At 43.5% G+C, this 21,760-nt stretch overlaps 1 protein-coding gene across 1 annotated transcript in view; it reads right to left on the bottom strand.

Moving 5' to 3' along the window:
• The window catches only part of shisa9b (shisa family member 9b), a 43,319-nt gene that overhangs the window by 1,198 nt on the left and 20,361 nt on the right, over window positions 1-21,760 (bottom strand). The window contains exon 3 of the mRNA XM_036553181.1: window positions 4,725-5,126. Coding sequence (XP_036409074.1) covers window positions 4,725-5,126 — 402 coding nt within the window. The remainder of the gene's footprint in view (window positions 1-4,724; window positions 5,127-21,760) is intronic.

Here is a 21,760-nt window from a genome sequence, read left to right as displayed (position 1 = left end):
CTGATCTACATTGTTTAATTTCAGTATCAAACATGTACCACAATTTTGAGCGTTGCGCACCGTGGACTGCCCCCTGCTGGAGGGGGCATTTTAGGGTTGAACACACTTCAGAATGAGCATCCTCAGCTCCAACCTCCAAAACGGTGAACTCTGTCACGGCCACGGGCCTTTGTCACTTTAAAAGCATTCCTCTCATCTTTCTGTTTTGTGTTTGTCTGTCGAACAGCTCTTCAGCAAATCATAAGCCCAGGCGAGTCACACAGGGACCCCCGTGTCGCTTGGCGCATCTCTGGGGAGACGCCCCCCCAGAAGGTTGACAGCTGTCATCTGATGGCTCCCGTTTGATGCCTTTGAGTTTGAACCCGGATTAATTGACTATGAGCGGACCCATGAAAGTCAACGGTGATATCAAAAGTGCATTGGTTAATTTATTTATTTCCCCTTCGGTACAAGTTCAGGTTACGGATACCAGCTCCCCTCCCTCCCCCGGGTCCAGAGATAAACCACCTGTTTATGAGTTAGTTCACGTCTAGCTCAAAATCCACTTCAAAGCCCCGCCTGTCTGTTTCGTCCTTTGGCGTTTTTTGATGTCCATCACTTCACACTCTTGAAGTTAACATGTTCATGGTTTGCTTTGTAGGGTGACTGTGAATGTTATTAACCATTCCACTTCTTTGCAGATTGTTTGTGAGATTTTGCATGACAGACATTACACTGCATCACATTTTGTCACTTAGCAGATGACCTGGAGTGACATACAAGATGAGGTCATTTAATAATACTTTTATTTTGCTGACATCCAGTAGACGCTCTTATCCGGAGTGACATTCAAGATGAGTTCGTATAACGTCACATTTATGTTGCTGACATCAACTAGACACCGTTATCCAGAGTGGTAAGATCTGCAAGCAGACAGATCTGCCAAAGGAAAAAAAATATCCCAATGATGACAATGTCACCATCATCACAGTATAATGCATGTGCAGGGCACAAGAAGGACAAATTAAAAATGATTACAATGATCTCAAAAGTAGTCTGGGCCCACAGCAGACAGACATGCAGCAGAAAGCAGTATGTTTGTCATCCTCAACAAATATTGATATGAAATTGTTATTTCTAATTTTGCGAATGACATTAAAAATAATTGGTTCCACGTTTTGTGGCCTGGATGAAAGGGGCGGGATCCAAATAGCCTCCAGCCAAAGTTCCAGGATCTTTCCGTTATTAGCTGGCTGCCACTCTCCGTCGATGTCTGGGAGGAATTCCAATATGGTGACCTTCCCAAATCATTTGGGGACAGGGGATGGGCCAATTGATCGCCAGACTTGAGGTTTATCAGGGCTCAGGCCTCGGTGCTCATGCCTCTCTGGGAATTTGGAGGTGAAGCAATTAAAACAGAGAGTCTGAAGTAAATAACACTAACTCCCTCGAGACGGCCATGTTGTCCCCTTCTGAAGCGGCGTCTAAACGCTGTCAGAGGGAACGAGGTTAAAAATGATCTTATGTAACATGCTGAGGAGACTATGTTTTTTTGTAGCACTGTACACACAGACAGAATTTATGAGATCTAGTGCTTCTAGCTGAGACAAGCTGTTTGGTAATCTTCCGCTTCCTTTTTACAGTGTACAGTTGTCTAACAGAAACTTTTCATCCCGGGCATCTTAAATGCAGCGCAGGGAGTCTCGTGTCCTGTTGCGGATTGTATGTGACAGATGGGACCGTGACCCTCAGCGCGTTCAGAGAGTTGCTTCAGCTGGGTCAGCAAGTGAATGCGGCTGGTGTTGGTTCAGATCTGGCTGCCGCTCTGCGGTTTTCTCGGTGGTGCGCGTGGTGACGGTGGGTGGTTTCACGCTGTGGAAATGTACCGGGTGGGAGCTCAGCCAGCAGCGACCCACACTGGCGAGTCGGCTGCCTGTCTCCTCACTTTCACGCAAATCTGTCACCGGGGGCGGGGTAAGGGGGGGCTCCCCAGCAGAGACGAGAGACGGAAGCCAATGTTAGCAAGGTGCGAGATGGCACCTTTTGCCATGCTAAACTGGCCAGCTTCAGTAAATGCCTCAGGGAAGGGGGGGGATCCAGTGATAGACCAGATTGGTGCAGTTTGGGGGTGGTGCTAAACTGGGGGCTGCAAACTGGATGAAGGCGGACCAGACTGATGCAGTTTTGTGGGCATGGAGGATACTAGCTAAGAGTATTTGCCGCGTATTTGCCTGTGTGCTACCTCCAGAACATGTTCTCTTTGAGCAACCTCTGGTGCGAGGTGATGAAACATTTACGTTCCTCATATTCACAGTTCATCTGACACAGATAGCTACAGTTACATGCACCTAAATTATTGGCAGCCTCCCTTTGATATCAGCTTATTGCATCTAGTCTTCTGAATATGTGAAGAGGGACCTTTTTTCTCTGAAAATGTAGATGCTGGAATAAAAAAGCCGCCTAAGCCTAATCTGTCCCTCTCCCCTACACTTCAATTACAATGTGCTATTTACACAGCATAGACACTTGAGTGAGAGGTAGCGTTTTGAGCGCAGTGTCACCAAAATCGGCATGCCTGCCTGTAAACAGCTCTGTGCCTATTCACAGGCTCCAAGTAAATAAAACCAAACAGGGGGAGGGGCTTGTAAATGGTAACTAGTAACTACAGCCGGCGGCACCAGAGGTTGCGTTAGACTTTCTCATTGTCCGTCATTTTGACGGAAAGGGTTGTAAAAATTCCGTCATAATCTATTATTACCCGTCATTTTAATTTTCATTTTTTAATGATAATAAGACATATTTAATAGCATTTAACTTTCATTCATTCATTTTCATTTTTTAATAATTAATATACAGAACAAGCTTATAGATTATGCATTTATAAGGGCATGGAGAAAAAAGATTAACAGAGACACCAACCGTGTGGCTAGTTTTCATGTCAACACCACACGAATAGGGTTGGGTACCGAAACCCATGCAATATCTACTAGACCAAATCACAACGCAGATTTCAGTCCCTCATTTTGGTGTGATGTTTTCATTAGCATCATTAAACTTCTCATAGTTTTCACCACCACATTTGCTATATTTTTAAATTTTAAATCACTGTTTCCTCAAAGCTAGAATTAGCTAGAATTAGCTAGAATTTTTCCAATCTTGTGTTTTAATCACACCAGTTTTAGCATACACGCTAACCGGCTAATCACACCGGTGTGACTGTACGCGCGAAAGAGTTAAATATCGGTGCAGGCACCATTTAGGCACCGGTACTGTTTTAAAAGTATCGCTTTAGCACCGGTATCAGAAAAAACCCAAATGATACCCAACCCTAACCTTCCCTCCTCAGCCACGTGAACTCCTGCTCCCACTGAACCTGGTACTCCCTGTTGACCTCCTTGCTGCCACTTGCTTGCCCCTCTTTTTTCACCTCGTTTATCAACACCATCACAATTATTGGGCTTTTTAAGGAAATTTCGGACACTCAGCTGCCGTGACATTTAGCGATATAGCCTACCAATGTGATGGCTAAAGCCAGCTAGACAATGACGTCAAGCACGTGAGATCAAAGACAAGACTAGCTAGCTAATTAGCTAAAGAATGGCTAATTATTATGCACACTCGCCACCAACTGGACAGGGGTGCCCTCAGTGTTCTAATCTGTCAAAATGACAGACGGCCTTCAGATTTTTCCGTCATTGTTAAAAAAGATTCAGTCAATGACGGAAAATATTCAGTTAACGCGACCTCAGGGTGGCCTTTCCATGCCTTGTGCATCCTCTGTGTTCGAGGGGGCTTCTCTGCATTGTGTTAATTGCCATGCCTTTGATTCCCCCCTCACCGCTAGCAGGGGACCCATACATCCACTCTGGCGCATAATGGGCATGCTCTGGCTGGATGGGGACCGTCCGCAAGTAGGGTTTTTTTCCCACCAAGCAGAGTCTTGATTGACTGAGGCAGAGACCCAGATTGACCCACGCATGCGGGAATCTCCCTTTCCATTGGCTGGTTGGGAATATTTATCAGTTTTCCAAATACGTTTGCTATGCATGGTTAGCCACTATATTGAGCCCTCCACAGAGTCTTACTCTAAACCTAGAATAAAGTGCATCCATAAATATTTTTCTCGAGGGAGAGATAGTCTCTAATGATTTGCACTCCCCCCAGCAAACACACACACGCGCGCGTGTACACACACACACCCCTATGTAAATCGAGAGAGGGAGCCCTACCCTTGATACTGGTTCTCACATTTGTTTTGCTTTGTTCTCATGATGCATTATAGCAACATCACTGTGGAATATAGTTCATTTGGCTTGTTTTGATCAGTCAATCAGTGTTGCTTAGTTGGTGTCTTCAACATTACAGTTGTGGGAATTCTTGCCATAAATGTTTCTCTCTGAATGATGCTGTATACAACCATATGCTGCTGCTGTACTGCTAATGGCACAATCAATGTCATCATTAGCAGTCGTAGCCGTAGTGGAGGGTGGTAGTTGTAAGAGTAGCAACAGTAATAGTAGTATGAGTAGCACATGTTACAGCACCAGTTGTGGCAACAATTGCATAGATAGTTATAACATTAGTAGTAGTACATAAAAGAGCAATGCAATGTGTAGCAGCAGCATTAGCATTAGCAGCAGTAGTGCTTGGAGTAATAATAACAGTGACCTGGATGCTAAGAGACAAAGCGAACTCACTGCTATGTGAACCCCAGGTTAAAGTGTGTAGCAACAAGGGACACTTACCCACAGCCTTAAGTGAGGCATACTTGCTGATCTCCTTCATGGCCTGAGGCTGCTCATAGGTGTGGCTGAGCTGGCCCAAGGTGTGGTAGGAGTGGGTCATGGAGGGTACCATTGATGCGGCCATGGGTGTGGCTATAGGTGTGGCTATGGGCTGGGCCATTGGCTGGGGTATGTGTTGGGCTGTAGGTTGGGCCATGGGCTGGGCCATGGACTGAGACATGGACTGAGCCATGGACTGAGCCATAGACTGAGCCATAGACTGAGACATAGACTGAGCCATAGACTGAGACATGGATTGGGCCATGGATTGGGCCATGGATTGGGCCATGGACTGGGACATGCTGGGCACCATGGAAGAGCCGTGACCCATGGGAGGTCCAGTGTTGTTCATCTGGGGGCCCTCTGTGGGAAGGGTAGGGGGGAAGGGGAGAGAGATGAGAGAAGGGTCAGTAAAAAGAGGAATTGAAACCAGAACCAGAAGGAAAGTTATATGATTGTTCAGATTGCCCAGAACTCACAGGCTAGAGTTTGTATTGCAGAGCTGTATGAACCATTGTTCAGGGTGAAACTCTACAGCACCATGCCACCAGGGTTACTACAACACTGATCCACAGTCCACTTTTGTAGCTAAATCACACATGAAGGACAAATTATTTTGTGCACAAAGAGAAAGACTTTTTTTCTGTTGAAAAGCAAGCATTTCATGAATCATCCTTGTCTGGGTCATTGACTTTGTGTGCCTGGTACATCTAACTATACACTTTCTCTGGGATTCATTACCAGATATTTACTGAGCTCTTCCACTTAAAATTAATTTCAGGTTCCAATTATTAGTACATGTTCAGTTATAATTCTAAAGGTAAACAATTGATGGTATTTAAGAGAACAACAGTAGGTGTCCTTTATGGGTATTAGGTTCCAGACTTCCAAAAAGAAACATTTATTAAAACAAAATGGCCAATATGTAATGAACAAACTGCAATTTAAATAAACAGTACCAAAATGAATAGATAACAATATTATCCTTTCTTTGCACCAAGTCATTCATTCCGATGATTAGACATGTTCAAGAAATGTTCTGTGGCATCATTTCCCCGTCATTGTACCATTAATTGGCCATCAGTAACTGATATTTTGTTAGCAAATGTTTTGAGCGTGATTGTGACCCTTCACTTGGCTCAGCTTTTGGCCCTCAATCCAAATATCAGACATTCAGTTTAAGAAAAGAAGACACATATTCCGTGAGAGTATTTTGAACTAACAAGTCCTCATTAGGCTTAAATTAATATGCAAATCAAACACAATTGTGCTCTTTGATGCATGAAAAAAGAGATGTTTCCCAGGTGACAGACGATACTGTCCCAAAAAAACTCATTCATAATTTGTTTAATGAAGTGTTCTTTTTAAGATGAGTATTTTCAAACCACTTGATTAATGTTTTGCTGTTGTATCAGCATACTCATATGTACTGTTGCTGTTTCATATATAATCCCATTTCAACAGTGCTTACTGTAAACCTGTGTGGAATTTCCTCAATGTGGCAACACTGGCATCTTTAATACATTTAATAACATCTATTCATGTTTAAATAAATATGAGTGTATTTTAACAATGTATGAGACAGTTATTAATGTTATATTAAGCATTTACACTTGTATAGTATAGTATAATACTATATTGTATTATATATTATTGTTACTCAGTTTAATTAATCTCACAACCTGAACATAAGAGATGGAATGACCATTAATGATCTTTTCTGTGGAACATGTGTGCTCACTGCCAAATTGAACAGGTTTGCCTAGAATTAAACTGGGAAACAGGATTGCTAATCCCCCTGTCCCACACCCCCCTTTCAAAGACAGGCCAATGGCAATGGATATTTTTGTTATTTTCCATCATTAAACTGAGATTCACAGCTGTTTCCTTCTGTACTGATGAGCTGCATGTTGCCAAGCTTTTTCCAAACTCTCTTTAAATGTATAATCAATAAAAACAGCTGAATGAAACCACATGAGACCTGGAAATGATCGACTTATAACAACTGTCCATTTAATTCTGTCCCTGATTTGAAGAGCATTGTGAAGAGATGTTATTATTTTTATTTTTATTATCAGCATTACTGAATATAATCTGGCAGAAGCCTTTATCTGTGTGACTAATAATGTATGAGGTGATTACAATAAAACATTTGAAAAATTCTAGAAAAAACCTACATTGAGTTACATCAACATTCACTTCTACTCAGATTAAAACAAGCCACTGAACAGTATTTGCAAGGGGACTAAGAAATCAGGGGTTGTTAGACAAATGTATGATCAAAATCCATTTATGGCATGAAATGAAGCATGAACAGACAGCAAATGAGCTAAGACCAAAACTGCGTGAAGGAACGCGGTTGTTAGTTCAGTTCCTGACACTGCAGCAGCTCCCGCCTCATTGTTTCAATCGATCCGTCCACTTGCTGAACCCTGCGCCTCTCTGCCTTTAGGGTCCCCCCTGCTGCGATTGTTCTCAGCCGGCACCCTACGACTCTGTGATAATCCCCTCTGAAAACGGTCTCTCTCCTGCCAAAAATGCATCACAGACTAAAGGTGACCCTTCCACTGCTATGAGTTTGAATAGCCAATGATGTGAAGCAGTCTGAGGTAGTGGATATGGAACTGAGCTCTGTACCCTGAAGGTCACAGGTTCAATTCCTAGGACTGCCATACTGCCCTTGAGTAAGGTGCCTATTCTGAACTTGTTCAGCGAGTGTCTACCTGTATAGACAGGTAATATGTAAAATGTGAGCTGTCTAGTTCACTCTTGATCAGGGGCGTCTGTTAAGTGTGAATCATAACATCCTGCACGCCATGACAACATTCTATTATTTTGGTTCATCTGTGTTGTCACTCAGACTTGGAGCTGGAGAGATTTGTCGTCGCCAGGGCAACAGCTGGAGTGTGCCTCTTCATGATGCAGACCCATCGGAGTCTGTCCAATTACAGGCATCTGGGCAATTGAGGGGCCAGTCTGCTGGCACGAGGCAGCCAATGAGAAGAATGGATTACGGTACAGGTTGGGGTTTACAAAACAATGAACCCATTGCCTCCTTAAAGGGCACATATATCTGTAAAATGAAATTTTAAGTTTGTATGTATGTTTTCCAATAAAATATATATTTATGTGTATCTATGAATACTCATCATGAAAACAAACCACAGGGAGAGTATTTAGTCAGATCTGACAGGAAACACACAATATGAAAGACATTTATGAGACTGATTTATAGGTATATATGTGGAGGTATATATATAGGTATAGGGTTTTATGTTTTCAATAATGGCAGACTGTTATAACCTTGAAGGCACAAAACTTTCAGCAGATTATAGACATGCAATGCAAGTCTTCACAGATACACAACCACCTTAAAAACAGCAACTGTCCCCAGCAATGGCAGGACTGCTGTAAGTACTCTGGGCTGAAGTCATCAGCTCGCACTTCATGACGGCTATTGCATTTTCATCACACTGGCATTCATTGTTCGATCCTTCCCTTTTTCCACAACCTGGTGCGGGTCACCATTCCATTTTGACGGCGGGTTGCCTGTCGCTGCCGACAGGAACAGTCACCCCTTTTTAACGGGAGTGGCGGCTGCTGCGAGCGAATGCTGTGATCAAGGCGTAATGTCTGAAAGCGTGCTGTGTTTATCTGTGTTTCTCCTGCACACCTTTCAGAACAGTAGAGAGAGGACAGCAAATCTCTTAAGTGCTTTCTGCAGAAAAGGGGTGTGAAAAAAGAAGTGGGGGAAAGAGCATGAATCCAGTCCTGCTCTTCTGTGCATTGATTGTTATGTGTTTTAAAACATTGTTGGTCCCTCCTTACTAAAGAAAATCCCCATGCGTGCAGTTCTGGAAAATAAATAAATGATACCCATAGGATGAGTTTGACATTAACAGAGTTACCTTACAGAAAAGTAAAAGATATCAAGATATCGCGAAAGGTCAACTGTAAAACAAATATTTTTTTGAAATAACTAGTGGTGCTTGTTGCCATTAAAATATATCCGAAATAAAATGCATAAAATTACATATATGAAACTGTCAATGTCTTATTCAGCATATGCAGTACATATGCTTACATTGTACTGCTACATTTCAATAGTACAATTTACAGTATATTACTAATTTAACGGTTTGTTGTCTGTGTTTTGGGTAGGTGATATGCATCCATTTAATACCTAATTCCAGTTATGGAACTTACCTTCTGCTTGAATAAGATCATTTGTTAGGTTCAATGTCAGTGTGTGGAGACACTGTGTTCAGTCCAGATGAGTCCATTGAACAGGTGACCTTTGACCAGGAAATTAAAACTATCGATTCTCACAGAGTTTTATGTGTGCTATCGTCACCCATGCATTATAAATTCTGAAAACAGGCATCTTATTTACAAACTTCATTTTGCCTGCCAAATGAAAGCAAGTTGTCACAATGGGAATGTCAAGTGTTACATACAAGAACTTTGTTTCCACTTCATGCTCTAGTCTATGAACACTGGCTTTACGAACAGATGACTAACCATTAAGATGAAAGCAAGTTGAGTTCTAAAATTATATTCCATCATTCTCAGCTATGCAAGAATTCAGCTGCAGCAGGTGCAGTATAGGGGGACTATAATGGCCTTCCACATTCATTCATGGTATTATGCATGATTTCTGTCCCATTGTCATTATTCAAATAGATAAACGTGCTCGCTGCCAAAGATTGACATTGATACAGAGCCTGTCATTCATCATAAAGACAGAGAGATTCCCTTCTGAGAATGACTGAGTGGCCCTTGGTCCACTTTAGAACAATGTAGCCATCTCCTCATTGTGTTCTGGAATCAATAACCCTGCTTTGTCTAAAGCTGTCATTTGTATGATGTATGCCGTTGCTCACATGGTAATCCATCATAAGCCATTGTGGGTTAATTCTGGTCTTAAAGGAAGCGTATCAACAACTTCACTCTTGTAGTAGTTGCAAGACACCTAAAGCCGTTTAATTAGAATAGTACAAAGTAAAATAATAATTAAAATATATTTGTTACATACAGTTGTTGTCAGGGCTCCGCCCTCCTAGCTGTGGTGTTTTTGTTTTTCCCTGTCCATGTGCTTTTGTTTTTCCTTGTGTTCCAGCCCCGCCCCGCTCCCTGCCTGGTCCCCGCCCACCTGATTGCCCCATTACCTTCACCTGCCTGCCTGCTCACCTGCATCCCATCTCCTCATCAGCCCAGCCCTATTTCTACCCTGCTTGTTCCTGTCTTGTTTGCCAGTTCGTCTCAGCGTTGTCGTACCTGTTTCGTTCCCGCAGTTTTTTGGATGTCTGATTTCTCCGTGTTTGACTCTGCCTGCCCTTCGTCTTTGTTTTCTGCCTGCCGTTTTGTCCCGTTGCCTGATCGTTTGCCTGCCCGGTTCCTGACCCTGCCTGCTTCTGTTACCGACCCTGCCTGCTTCTGTTACCGACCCTGCTTTTGCCCACGGACTGCCTTCCGGTTTTCGACCCTGCCTGCTATTGCTTCGCAACTTGCCTGACGTCATAAATAAACCCACCTGGAACCTGAAGCTCTCTTGGTCTGCGACTGAGTCCTTGCCTGAGCCCTTACAGTTGTGTGTAACTTTAACTAACAGTTTTCCTATAATATATATTTAATCTAAATTAATCTAAGAAGGATCCTCAGGAAAAATGTTAATTTGGATGTCTTGTAACTATCACAGGACATGACAGCTGATTGAAGAATGATTCCGTCTGAATCCTTTTTGTCCTCACAGAAGCACCTGAACTGTAGATGGTGGAACGGGTTCCTCTCTCACAGACCTTGCTGTTCATGTGTCAAACTGGCTGGCTGTCATGGGAAGGAGGCAAGGTCAAAAGTACAAAGGGCACAAATCTCCACTGGTTCTGCCCTCCAGCTTGCTTACTTATAGATTTTGGAGAATTATACCAACTTTTCTCCTTCCAGACGTAGCTTTTACCTGGATGTGCACTTGACTGTTTTGCAAATGAGACTTTAACCCAAGCTCCCACTCACTGCAGTCATTAAAAATCCCATTGCACTTATTGCAAGGAGTAGAGAGTTTTGTTATATCTGACTATCAATTCATCCCCTGGTATCATCCCCAGTTAAATACATCCCACACTGTCCACCCTAGCTTTCTGGAATTAGAAGGATTAGATTGGAATGAAACAGTCAGGTGGGTGCTGTAAAGTGCTGGTGGTTAAGATGAGGCCCCCATCCCTCCACTTCCACAGTGAAGCATATTGAGATCCTTGAAATCGCTATACAAATGCAATTCCTCACATCACAATGATCACCTTGCAGCAGCACTGTAGTATAGTGGTAACGAACAGGGCTCATAACCCAAACCCACAGTTTGCTTTCCCAGTGGGGCATTGCTGTTGGACCCCTGAGCTAGGTACTTAACCCAATTCCCCCAGTAAATATCCAGTTGTATAAACATATTGCAAGTTATGTAAGTTGCTCTGGATAGGAGCATCTGCTAAGCAACTGTAATGCAATCATTTTCAATCTCATTATGATAGGAGTTATACTACAGTCACCTGGGAATCCTGTTACCACAACTATATGATTACCCATTTGTACCAATTTACTGCAGTAAAATATTTCAGGTTTCCTTTAAAATCTCATACCCTACATGTATATGTAGCCATGCTACAGCAATACATCAGGGTATGCACGCTGCAGTCTGAACAGTATATAGAAATCTTTCTTCTTCCAGAAATGCTATTTATTCATGAAGGTAGCGAGGGTTTTGGTCCATAAAATATTATCATGCAGGCATAATTACATGCAGAGATGATGCTATTATACTGGTGCTTAATGTCTGACACTGCAAAGGTAGCCCGTTTTGGAATGGCTGCTTTACCTTGCCTGATTGCTGACGGGCCAGGCAGGCAGATGGACTGAGACATAAAGATCTGAGCCAAAATCATTCCGGTGCTGACAACAATGAATGCCGGGCTGACATAAATGGACTTAATTTGAAGCCGTCTCTGGATGGCGATGGCCTCCTGTCAGCGAGGAGACGTCAGCCACCCCTCCTTCCGCCGGAAAATGTCACCCCCCTGCTATTGTTGGCCCCGTCTCCCCTTGGCAGGTTCATTCAGGTTTTTTTTTTTTTTTTTTTTTTTTTGGCGGACAGCATCTTAATAAACGTGCCCGGCCCCGCTTGCTGCCGTTTCCTGGACAGAGTCCGTCAACAGCGCCTCTGTCAGCCTCTTTGTTATGGTTGATGAGAGTGATCTTCAGCTTGGAGAGGCAGGAAACGTGACCGTGAGCCTGAGAGCTGCCGTATCTGACGGCCTGTCTTTCGGTCCCGTGAGGACTATGTGCTGCAGGGGTGGATGTGAATATGGATGTGGACTGGAACAGGGGATGGGGGGGGTTACAGTAAGACCCACAGCTTTTAGTTCTGTAAGCCAATACGCTTCACTGGTCCCAATTCCACTATGCAGGTTGTTATGCCTTACTACCTGTGTGCAAGTGGCTGAAGCCAAAGGCTTACACTTCACTGCTTTGCATGATGGGTATTCTCTCCGTCTGTCCGTCATATTTTTTGAGGAGTGGATTCTGAAGCTGCTTATACAGATATAATCACTGTGGATTTGGGGATAAATGCACATGGCAATCGTCTCTGTATTCATCGCTCTTACATTATCAGGGTGAAAAGGCAATTTTTTTAACCTAAAATAATTCTCCAGTGCATTTTTCTCCTCTGTCTTCAAAGGTATCGATCATGTTGATTTCAACCTGCAATCTGGACATTTTTATTTAGGTGGGTGCAAAGCAGAAATTAAAAAACCAACCTCCCTAAACAAAAGCTTCCACTGACACTTCAAACAGCAGGCTGCTTCTCTGAGCCTTATTTCTAACCACTCCCAGTCTTATTACTAACCACTCCCAGTCTTATTACTAACCGCTCCCAGTCTTATTACTAACCGCTCCCAGCCTTAATATTAACCACTCACAGCCTTAATACTAACCACTCCCGGCCTTATTACTATTAACCAATGCAGGCCTAGTGAGAAGGAGGGCTGGCAGTGTTACCGCCATTGCACTGAAAGGAATGAGTGTGTGACGCGACCTTCATTAAAGCGTTGGTGTTAACTTGCACAAAGCAGGAGGACTGAATTGCTCCCCTTGGTATCGCATTCCACCAGAGCCGAGATTAGAGGACAGGGTCCCCTGTGAGAGACGCAGCTTAGATTTTCTTACAGAAAAAAGGGCTCCTAACTACGATAACATCCATCACATATACACGCCAGCGCACGGCTGTCTCCTACAGCATTAATTGCTCTAAATGTTTATAAGTCTGGCTCGTGCAGTGTCCCAGACACCTGCTGACGGTCACAGATAAACACTGATGTCGCTACCAATGAAAGGTCCTTATCTGGAAGCTTTTTAGGTGCTGTCTCCCCTCCTCCAAAGGTAACAGTCCCCTGGCAGCACCCTTCCACACACATACCGCACTCTCCCACCGCCTGCCTCCCCCTGGGACTCATGGGGAGGGTGCCTCCAAGAGGGAGAAAGAGGGAAGTCTGGCATGCGGCAGTTAACAAGTTAATGAGGATCACCTGCCACTTTGAGCACCCGTGAAGGGGAGAGCCGTTGGGTGGAAGACAATGTACGTCATGCATCTGACACCTTGCCGTACTGTGAACCGCTATGCCACGGAAACCAAGCTAACCATCTAACGCTATGTCTAATACTCTGCTGTCCTGGTGTTATGGCGCCTCCATTTCCACCCCCTTCACATTGACTAGATATGTGCCAGAACCCCCGCTGTTTCCAAGAAATGTATATACACATTCACTCATTCAGCAGATACTCTTATTATCTTACTTTAAGGGGCAAGGCCAAGAATATTAATAAAGAGGTCACCAGTTTGATTCCTAGGCCGGGCACTGCTGTTACACCCTTGAGCAAGGTGCTTCAACCAAGCTGCCTCAGTAAATATCCCACCATACAAATGAATGACACATACGTAACTGTAACATGTAGACAACTCTGCATAGGCGTGTCCACTAAACAAGCATACTCTAATGAGGTACAGCCACCTGAACAACAGCACACACAGAAAACACCAGACAACATCTGGACAAGAGTGAATCCTTTACGTGGAGCTTTAATGATCACTGCCATGCAGAGTGCAGAATATGGTCTGCATAATCAGCATTATCAACAGCTGATGTCAAAGTGCAACATCAAAGAAAATGCTCATTTGAATGTTATAACCAAATCTTGTGGAGCGCTCTGTGACATGTCCCCCATCATGACTGCTGCATTATCTCAAATTTGACTGATGAGTGGGGATGAGGAGGCAGATTAGGCCTACTGCAGAGGGAAAGGGGAATGGAGAGAAGAAGAACTGTGTTAAAAGGCTTGGGGCCTGTTCCTGTTCTCGCATAATTAGCACAACAAAACTGGACAGTCTGTTTTTTAATAAGAGGGAGGTGGACAGGCACATATTTGGGGTTCCAGGGGGTGGAGAAGGATGGGAAAAAAACACACACAAAACTACCTCAAAGCTACTTTTATCGAGCCACAGAGAGCCATGAACACAAACTAGAGCTCCGAGGTTGTCCACTCTGAGTCTGGCTTCCCTCTGTGCAGCCTCCGAGTGATAGAAGCAGGTAATTAATACAGGAAATTAGGCTAATTAGGTCCAGATTTCCTAGTGGTCAGGGGAGACTTCCATCGCTGCCCTAATTATCCTGGCAAGCAGCGAGCAGATGATGCATGCAGCCTAAGAAGAGGCTATTCAGCGAGGCTTTAGAGATGGAGCAGAGAGCCGCACTGATCTGACTCAGCGGCAGGGGGTCACAAACACAAGCAGCTCTCCCACAATTATTGTTCTTTGAAATCACCCTCTTCCTTGAAGTGTTTTGCGACCGAGTGCGGAAGGCTAATTGCCACAGTGAGGCTTGTTTTTGCCGCTCCGCATTGCGTGCGACACTTTAAAGTTGCAAGACGGGTGCCGACTTTGCTAGAACTAGGACACAGAGTCGGCCCCCATGTGTCAGCATCTAGCAGTCTTATTGTGTTGCAGACCAAAAAAACCAGTACCAAGACAGTGTACCTACACCTACATGGCACAGAGCAGGGCACTCTAACACCTATCCACATTATAAACCTCCTACTGTGCATCACGGTGTTTGATCACTATGTTTTGACACGTTCAATTCAATGAGTATAATCAAGGACATAGCCAGGCTATGCTTTGTGTGGCGCTAAAAAGGAGAGCAACAGAATGTCCCTTTTTACAGGCCCGAAGCTTGTTTGCCAGGCTACTCCTCTCCGCTTTAAACAATCCATCAAATCTGTCCGGCTCTGAGACGCCCTATCTGATAAGCCTCGAGTGGTGCCTTTCTGCAGGGGATTTGTGAGTACACACGCGAGAGACAACATCAAATAAGAAAATACGATCCTCTATCTGTAGCATCAAACAACAGATTGAGTGCCTTTTTCTTTTGGCTGGAGACGCAGCGAGCCATTTCCGTTCACCCGTTCTGTCTGCCTGTCTGTTTTCCACCGGTTTGGCTGCACCCGGCGCATCCATACAGGCCGGCTGCCCTTTTGCTCTGCTCATCCACCGCTCCTGATTGGCTATTTCTAACCAATTAATTCCACCACCTGTGATGACATGTCAGGATTAAGGCTGCCATCGGAACAGCACACTCAACAATAGTGGCATCACGCTGTAACATTTGAATCTTTTGTCCTCATCTTTATGGGCATGAAAAAGGTCTGTAAGTGTGGACCTCTGCCATGAATTCATTTCTGCATCTGCTCCCGATCAAAGCCCTGCCGTTTTATATTTTAAGGCTTAAATCCAAGAGTGCAATCCACTTATTGCAAATGATATTGCTCATTGCTCTGCGCATCAGTAGCTGCAGCAGTCCATTATCTACTCCTGACCCATTTATTAATCAGAAAAGCCGGAATAATGAGCATTCAGAGGATGGAGGGTGACTGTACCCCCCCCCCCCCCCCCCCCCCCCCCCCCCCCCCGACCCCAGAAGTTATTTCTGGTCCAGCTCTGAGGGGACCATTCACCAAACTTTCTTTATTCTCCTTTCCTGACAGCTGCATACTATTTCATAAAGGAGCCACAAGCAAGCATTTTAAATTAATGTTCACAATTAATGAGCGCTGGCAGTGTGCTCACTACAGCGTAGGTCCCCTTTTTCCTGAAAATTGCATCCTGACCATTTGCTGCGTGTCCTGCAGAAAATGAAAAAGCAAACATCTCCCTGCAGTAGTGAGTTTCATGTAGTGTTTTCACTGTGATTATGGTCAAAAACTGAAATGTTGTTTTCAGTATTCTAACATTATGTGCATGCATTCTTGCAGCTTATGAATGTAGTTCTTGAGCACAGAAAATTATCATTAATTTGGCTATTCAACAAATTTGACAAAAAGTTAGCCAGAGTCCTAGGGTTGAACTGATTACATTATGAACATTACATTGTTGAACTCAAAACATTATGCAAAGGTCCGCAGTGACACTCATGGTGGATGAAGTCCAGGACTTCACTTGAACTACATGGACTTCACTCTTTTTACCTGGAATATTGGGTGAAGCAATTTCTTGCCTGGACAGTGACATCACTTGGAAAGAGAGGCTGCAGAAAGGGCACAAATCAAGCACCTCAGAGGCCTCTGGGATTGGAGCCGCGCACTGCTTTATGATTCACCGGCACGCTGTCACACCCGCTACGTCCTCCTCAAACTCACCATCCCTCGCAGACCTTCTCTGAAGGATGCCTTGAGGGGTGCAGTGACCCAAAGGCTTCACCTGTCAGAGGCGGCACGGGGCAGTGTCCTCCCATGCGGAGCCCCTGATCAAGTCTGTCTGGGCTGTAGGGAGGTGACAGGGATGACTACATACTGTTTCTTCAAGGGCAGAGCTGCCAGTAAAGCCCTGAGCATCAGGGCCCTGGCTGACATGTGCGCTAACGCGTCCGGCTTTAACACGACTTCGCCAGGACGTGACCACAGGGTGGAGAGGACCTCCTCAGGTTTGGTTTCGGTTTTGTGTAGAAAGCTGCACGGAGACACGGCTTGGCCCGTGGCATGACGGTAATGATTTCCATTTTCACCGCGTCAGGGGTGTGACATGGCGAGAACATTGTTAGAATGTGAAATCAGTAACTTGTTTTACAGACTAATTAATAGGAATAAATTGCCATGTAGTGACAGCAGTTTAAAAAAAGAGCTTAGGAGACTAAAAAGGTTGGGTGAGAATGTGTCATGAGCAAACCACAGCTTTCCTGGGATGGCCTGTGGTTACCTGCATTACTGGGGTGTAAATCCATATTTGATGGCAATCCTCAGTGTTTTCTTGTGACCTGGTCCATAGCTGTACTCCAGCTAAGGAAATCATTGAGACTTGTGTTCAGATATTTCTATTTTCTGAATGTACAAAAGGAAAACTTTTGTCGGCTTGTGAATTCCTAATTATGCTCACATTATAAGAGAATTATATATTACAAATTATTTCTCTAACTAATGTATTTAAATGTCTAAAACACAAGGCAGTCAAACTGGGCAAGGCGCTAATTCAGGAAAGTATGTTTAAAAAGCTGTTAATTAATGTGGCATAACAGGCAAGAACATAATAAAAACCAGAGCAAAGAAAGACAATAAAAACGATTAGAGTTTTAAAATCACTGACATTTTCATTATAGTTGCTGCAATTAAAGACCGAAAAATTAGCATCAGATGTGCCTGTGAAATTTGAAACTCTAGGAATACCTACCCCAGATAACACTGGTGTTTGTGATGTCATAATGGACTCATTCCTTTTTTGAAGAAAGCCTTTAATGCTTATGTGGGTGTGTGTGGGCGTAGTTACCTAAAAGATGAAGAGCAGAATGACCAAGGCAATTTGGTTCTCCAGCCTGAGGTGGGTGGACTTTCTGTGAGTGTGGTGTGGCATGCATAACAAAACTGCCACCCTCCTGAGTGTGAAGCCTTCCCTCCCACGTGTCCACCTACATGGTCCAGAGTGATGTCACTTAACAAACTCCCCTTCCTCCCAACTGTTTGAGGCTGTCAGTCAGAGAGGATTGTTTGAAAGTGCTCTTTTGTGGTGTGCTCCATCAGTGGTGCGCTATGAATATCACATGGGTAATTTGGTCTTTTATCTAGCTTTGTGATTCAGGTGAAAAAAGAGAGGGGGGGGTGACATTTCTCTTTCTTTGATCTTTAAATTGGTAGCGGCTGTTCTCAGTGAGTGCCCCTGGTTTTGTCTGCATCTCGTATCGCCATGTCAACACCAGCTGTGCCAGCGTGAGATGAGCTGATGGTGGACATGTTAGCAGCCCTAGAGGAGGTACTGGCAGCACCTTCAGAAGGATTCCAGCAATGGTTGTGATTTATCATTATTATCATAATTTAGCACACATAAAATTATCACATACAATTATTAATTATTATTATAGTATTGTAGTAATAACAATAGCTGTAGTAGTAGCAGTATGGTTATAGACACTTTGGTTATAGTTCCTTGGGTACTCTTTCTCTGCTTAACTTCTCCAGATCTGTGTTTAATGCTAAAATGTGAGCTGTTTTTATTGTGTCTCCTTGAATTTTTTTCCAGCCATGCATTGATTCTTATCCAGCCAGAAGGTGGCTGGTTTCAGTCCGGGGTAGGGCTTTGCCTTTGTACCATAAAAGCTAAGCAGGGTACTGAACCTGACATGTTTTGCAGACAGTTCACAGTTGTGTATGTGGGTAAAGTGTTAAGCTGTGCAAATCCCCACAAATAAGGACATCAGACTAGGGCTGCAACTAACGACTATTTTGATAGACAAATAGTCTATCGATTATTGAAACGAATAATCGACTATTCGGATTATGAATGGCACAATTACTCAATGGCTCTTATTTATCTATCAGCTTTTAAATTTAGCTTGAGGTTGTTTTAGGCATATGCTAACTAACAATAAAGATGAGAACTTCATTCAAAAATACCTCTTTTAATAAATGGTTACTAGGCCTAATTCAGTGAGGGCAGTTGCTTGCTGGGGAGTACAAGTCTGCTTCCTTTGAAGAAAGCCATCCATGGTAGTATTACAAGATCCAACAATCCCATAACTCGTTCGAATGAATTCAAACGCAACCCACATTGGGCACGCACGCATAGACACGAGTTGTAGAAATCTTTTGCTACACTGTACACTGTACTGTATTATTTGAACACTGTTCAACATCATTAATAATTTATTGATCAAGAGAAAATGTATTTCAAATTAGAAGACATTACAGCTCATAATGTGAAGTAATATGGCTTTTAACATTAACATTAACTATGCTAGTTAGCTAACTAACTTAACGAGATGAGTCTTCATCATGCAGAGAGCCAACGTGCCACCTCTTCAGATGCTCGAGCACAATGGCAGGCAAGGTGAGGCTTGCAAATGTTGCAGTTTACAACCTTCTTGGCAGAGTTAACCCTTTCGCATGAAAGGGCACACCGATGTGATTAGCCGTTTAGCGCGTATGCTAAAACCGGTGCGATTAGAAAACTATATTGGAAAAATTCTAGCTAATTTTTCTAATTTGACATTAGAAAATATAGCAAATTCTAACTGAAAACTATGACAAGCTTAATAACACTAATGAAAACATAACAAACCATGTAACATAACACACACTACATAAAATAAAAAATAAGTTACGTGCGAAAGGGTTAAGAGTGAAATGCTGCCACACTTTTGAGGTCTTTGGTCATGAAGGTGTTGCCATCTCTATTGTTCACTCCAGTGAAGCAACGTAGCTTAGGCTACATATCTGAGCATTCCGAGTCAGCACAAAAAACACACGCGATGACGTCACCAACTAATGGACAATTACATTCGTTGGCAACTAATTTGGTCATCGATTTTATTTGACTATGTTAATTATTCATTGCACCCCTACATCAGACAAACAAGAAAATAACCATGTGTGTTGTGCAAAGGCCTTGTCGGGGGGAAAAAGAGAAGATATGATGACAGCTGCTCTGTCGGCATCATGTGAACCAAATTGGACCATTTTCTCCAAGCTTCAGACAACGTGATTTATTATGACGGATGTGCTCAGTCTCCTCGCTGTACTCTAAGCAGGCAATATTTTGTCGAAGAACAAAATAGTAATAATAAAAAAAATCCATTTCAGCATGCTGTCGGTCAGATTCCCACCTGATTGCCGCTGAATGGGGAGAAGCGACAGCTTACAGTCCAAGGGTAAAATCCTTCCTGACAGAATGACATAACTAAAGAGCTGCGTTTCTGCCAAGGTGTCCGAACAGCCTGATGGTGAGCACAGAGCATTGCTGGGAATGTGATTTAGCAAGACAATACTGTATACATGCACACCAAACCTGAATACCAATGTGTATCAATGCCTTATACCTGTATATCAAGGCAAATCAATCCTGCACCTGAGTATACTAGTGTATGCCAAACCTTTATACCAATACTGTGTAATGCTGGTAGCAATGTGGTGTAGTGGTATGGGGAACAACTCCTAACAGCCCAGGTGCTGTTTTGGTTCCTAGGTGGGGACTACAGTTGTACCTTTAGGCAAGGTATTTTGGTATTTTGGGCGATGTAAGTTGATCTAGATTTGAGTGTCTGTGGAGAATATGGTAGTAATGGTAATACCTTGGGCACCAGAACCTCTGCAGGTCAATACATTGCACATCCTGCTGCTAATCGCTTTTAATGTCAGGGAGCAGTCGACCCATTCAGACCTTTGGTTCAATCAAGGAAACCCGAGTTCCTGTTCTAGCATTGCCATGGGGGTCCGATGCCTTTCTTAATCGTGAAATCGATTCATTCCTAATCGGTGAGTCTGAATATTATCTGAGTCTGTCAATAGAACAAGATATTTATGACAAATTAATGTGGGATCAACAGCTGGGTCCAGAAGATCAGAATTGGATCTAGAGAAGCAAGCCTGAAATGCTTACAGGTATTCCACCCACCAAGAAGGAACGCCATCTGCTGAACTTGCCCAATCAGAAGGTGCACCCCCCCACACACACACACATACACACCCCACACCCACCCATGAATGGTAATTGATTGCTAACGAATGAGAGAGACTGACAGCGGTACCTTTTGTGCCAAAACCCTCCATGTTGAATTTTACATTAGTTCTGCCTGCAAAAGCATTCATTAGCATCTGTGTGTCTGCCTTGTACATCACAGGCTGCACGTAGGGGAACTACTGAGCTTGGGGTTTTTTTTTCGGTTTGTCAATGTTAATATTCACGGTCTCCCTTTATGGCAGAATAGACCATAAAAAATTCAGCACTTCTCAGAGAGATAGTGGAAGTGTAAGAAGGCTTAACTGGCAGAAGGAACACAGGCGGGAGTCCCCGCTTCAGGGTGGCTGCCGTTACTTGTCATGCACCTTTCACTGCTTTGTCCGTTAGCTGAGCGCTGTGGGTTAACGAACCTCTAACGAAAACATCACAGGGACCACATCCCATTGAACAGCTGAGCTCATTACTTAACCATGAAACCTAAAACTCACATGAACATACACACATTCCTTTCCTTTCTTTTCTTCAGGTCATGAAGAATTCATCCTCTTCTGTTCTCTTAATGCCTGCATCTAAAATTAACATTTAATTGATGCACTCATCATACTGGAGCACCATATTTTACATACATAATAGGACAATGTCCTCTCCCATTACTGAACTGGCTGGACAGTATAACACACAAGGTACACACAAAATGGAAAATGGAATGCATTTTAATGACTTATACATGAGGTATGCCCATTGTGTGCAGAAGTGAATTGGAGGTGTGGGAAAAGGAAGAGGCCTTAAATGACAATCAACATTAAGTCATAAAGGTATGAAACAGAATACAATAATGTACTCTCTCCATGTGCATTAATGCCAGATAATGGCAGTTTCCTACTGTGCATTTAAGTGTGCAATCTGTACAGTAAAAATTGGCATTGTGGAAGGAGCCCATTTGTGTATGATGTAG

Source organism: Megalops cyprinoides, chromosome 19 (genome assembly GCF_013368585.1).
Source record: "Megalops cyprinoides isolate fMegCyp1 chromosome 19, fMegCyp1.pri, whole genome shotgun sequence".
In the NCBI taxonomy this organism is placed as follows: Eukaryota; Metazoa; Chordata; class Actinopteri; order Elopiformes; family Megalopidae; genus Megalops; species Megalops cyprinoides.
The sequence above is the reverse complement of the archived record's forward strand: the minus strand, read 5'-3'. Positions and strand labels throughout refer to the sequence as shown.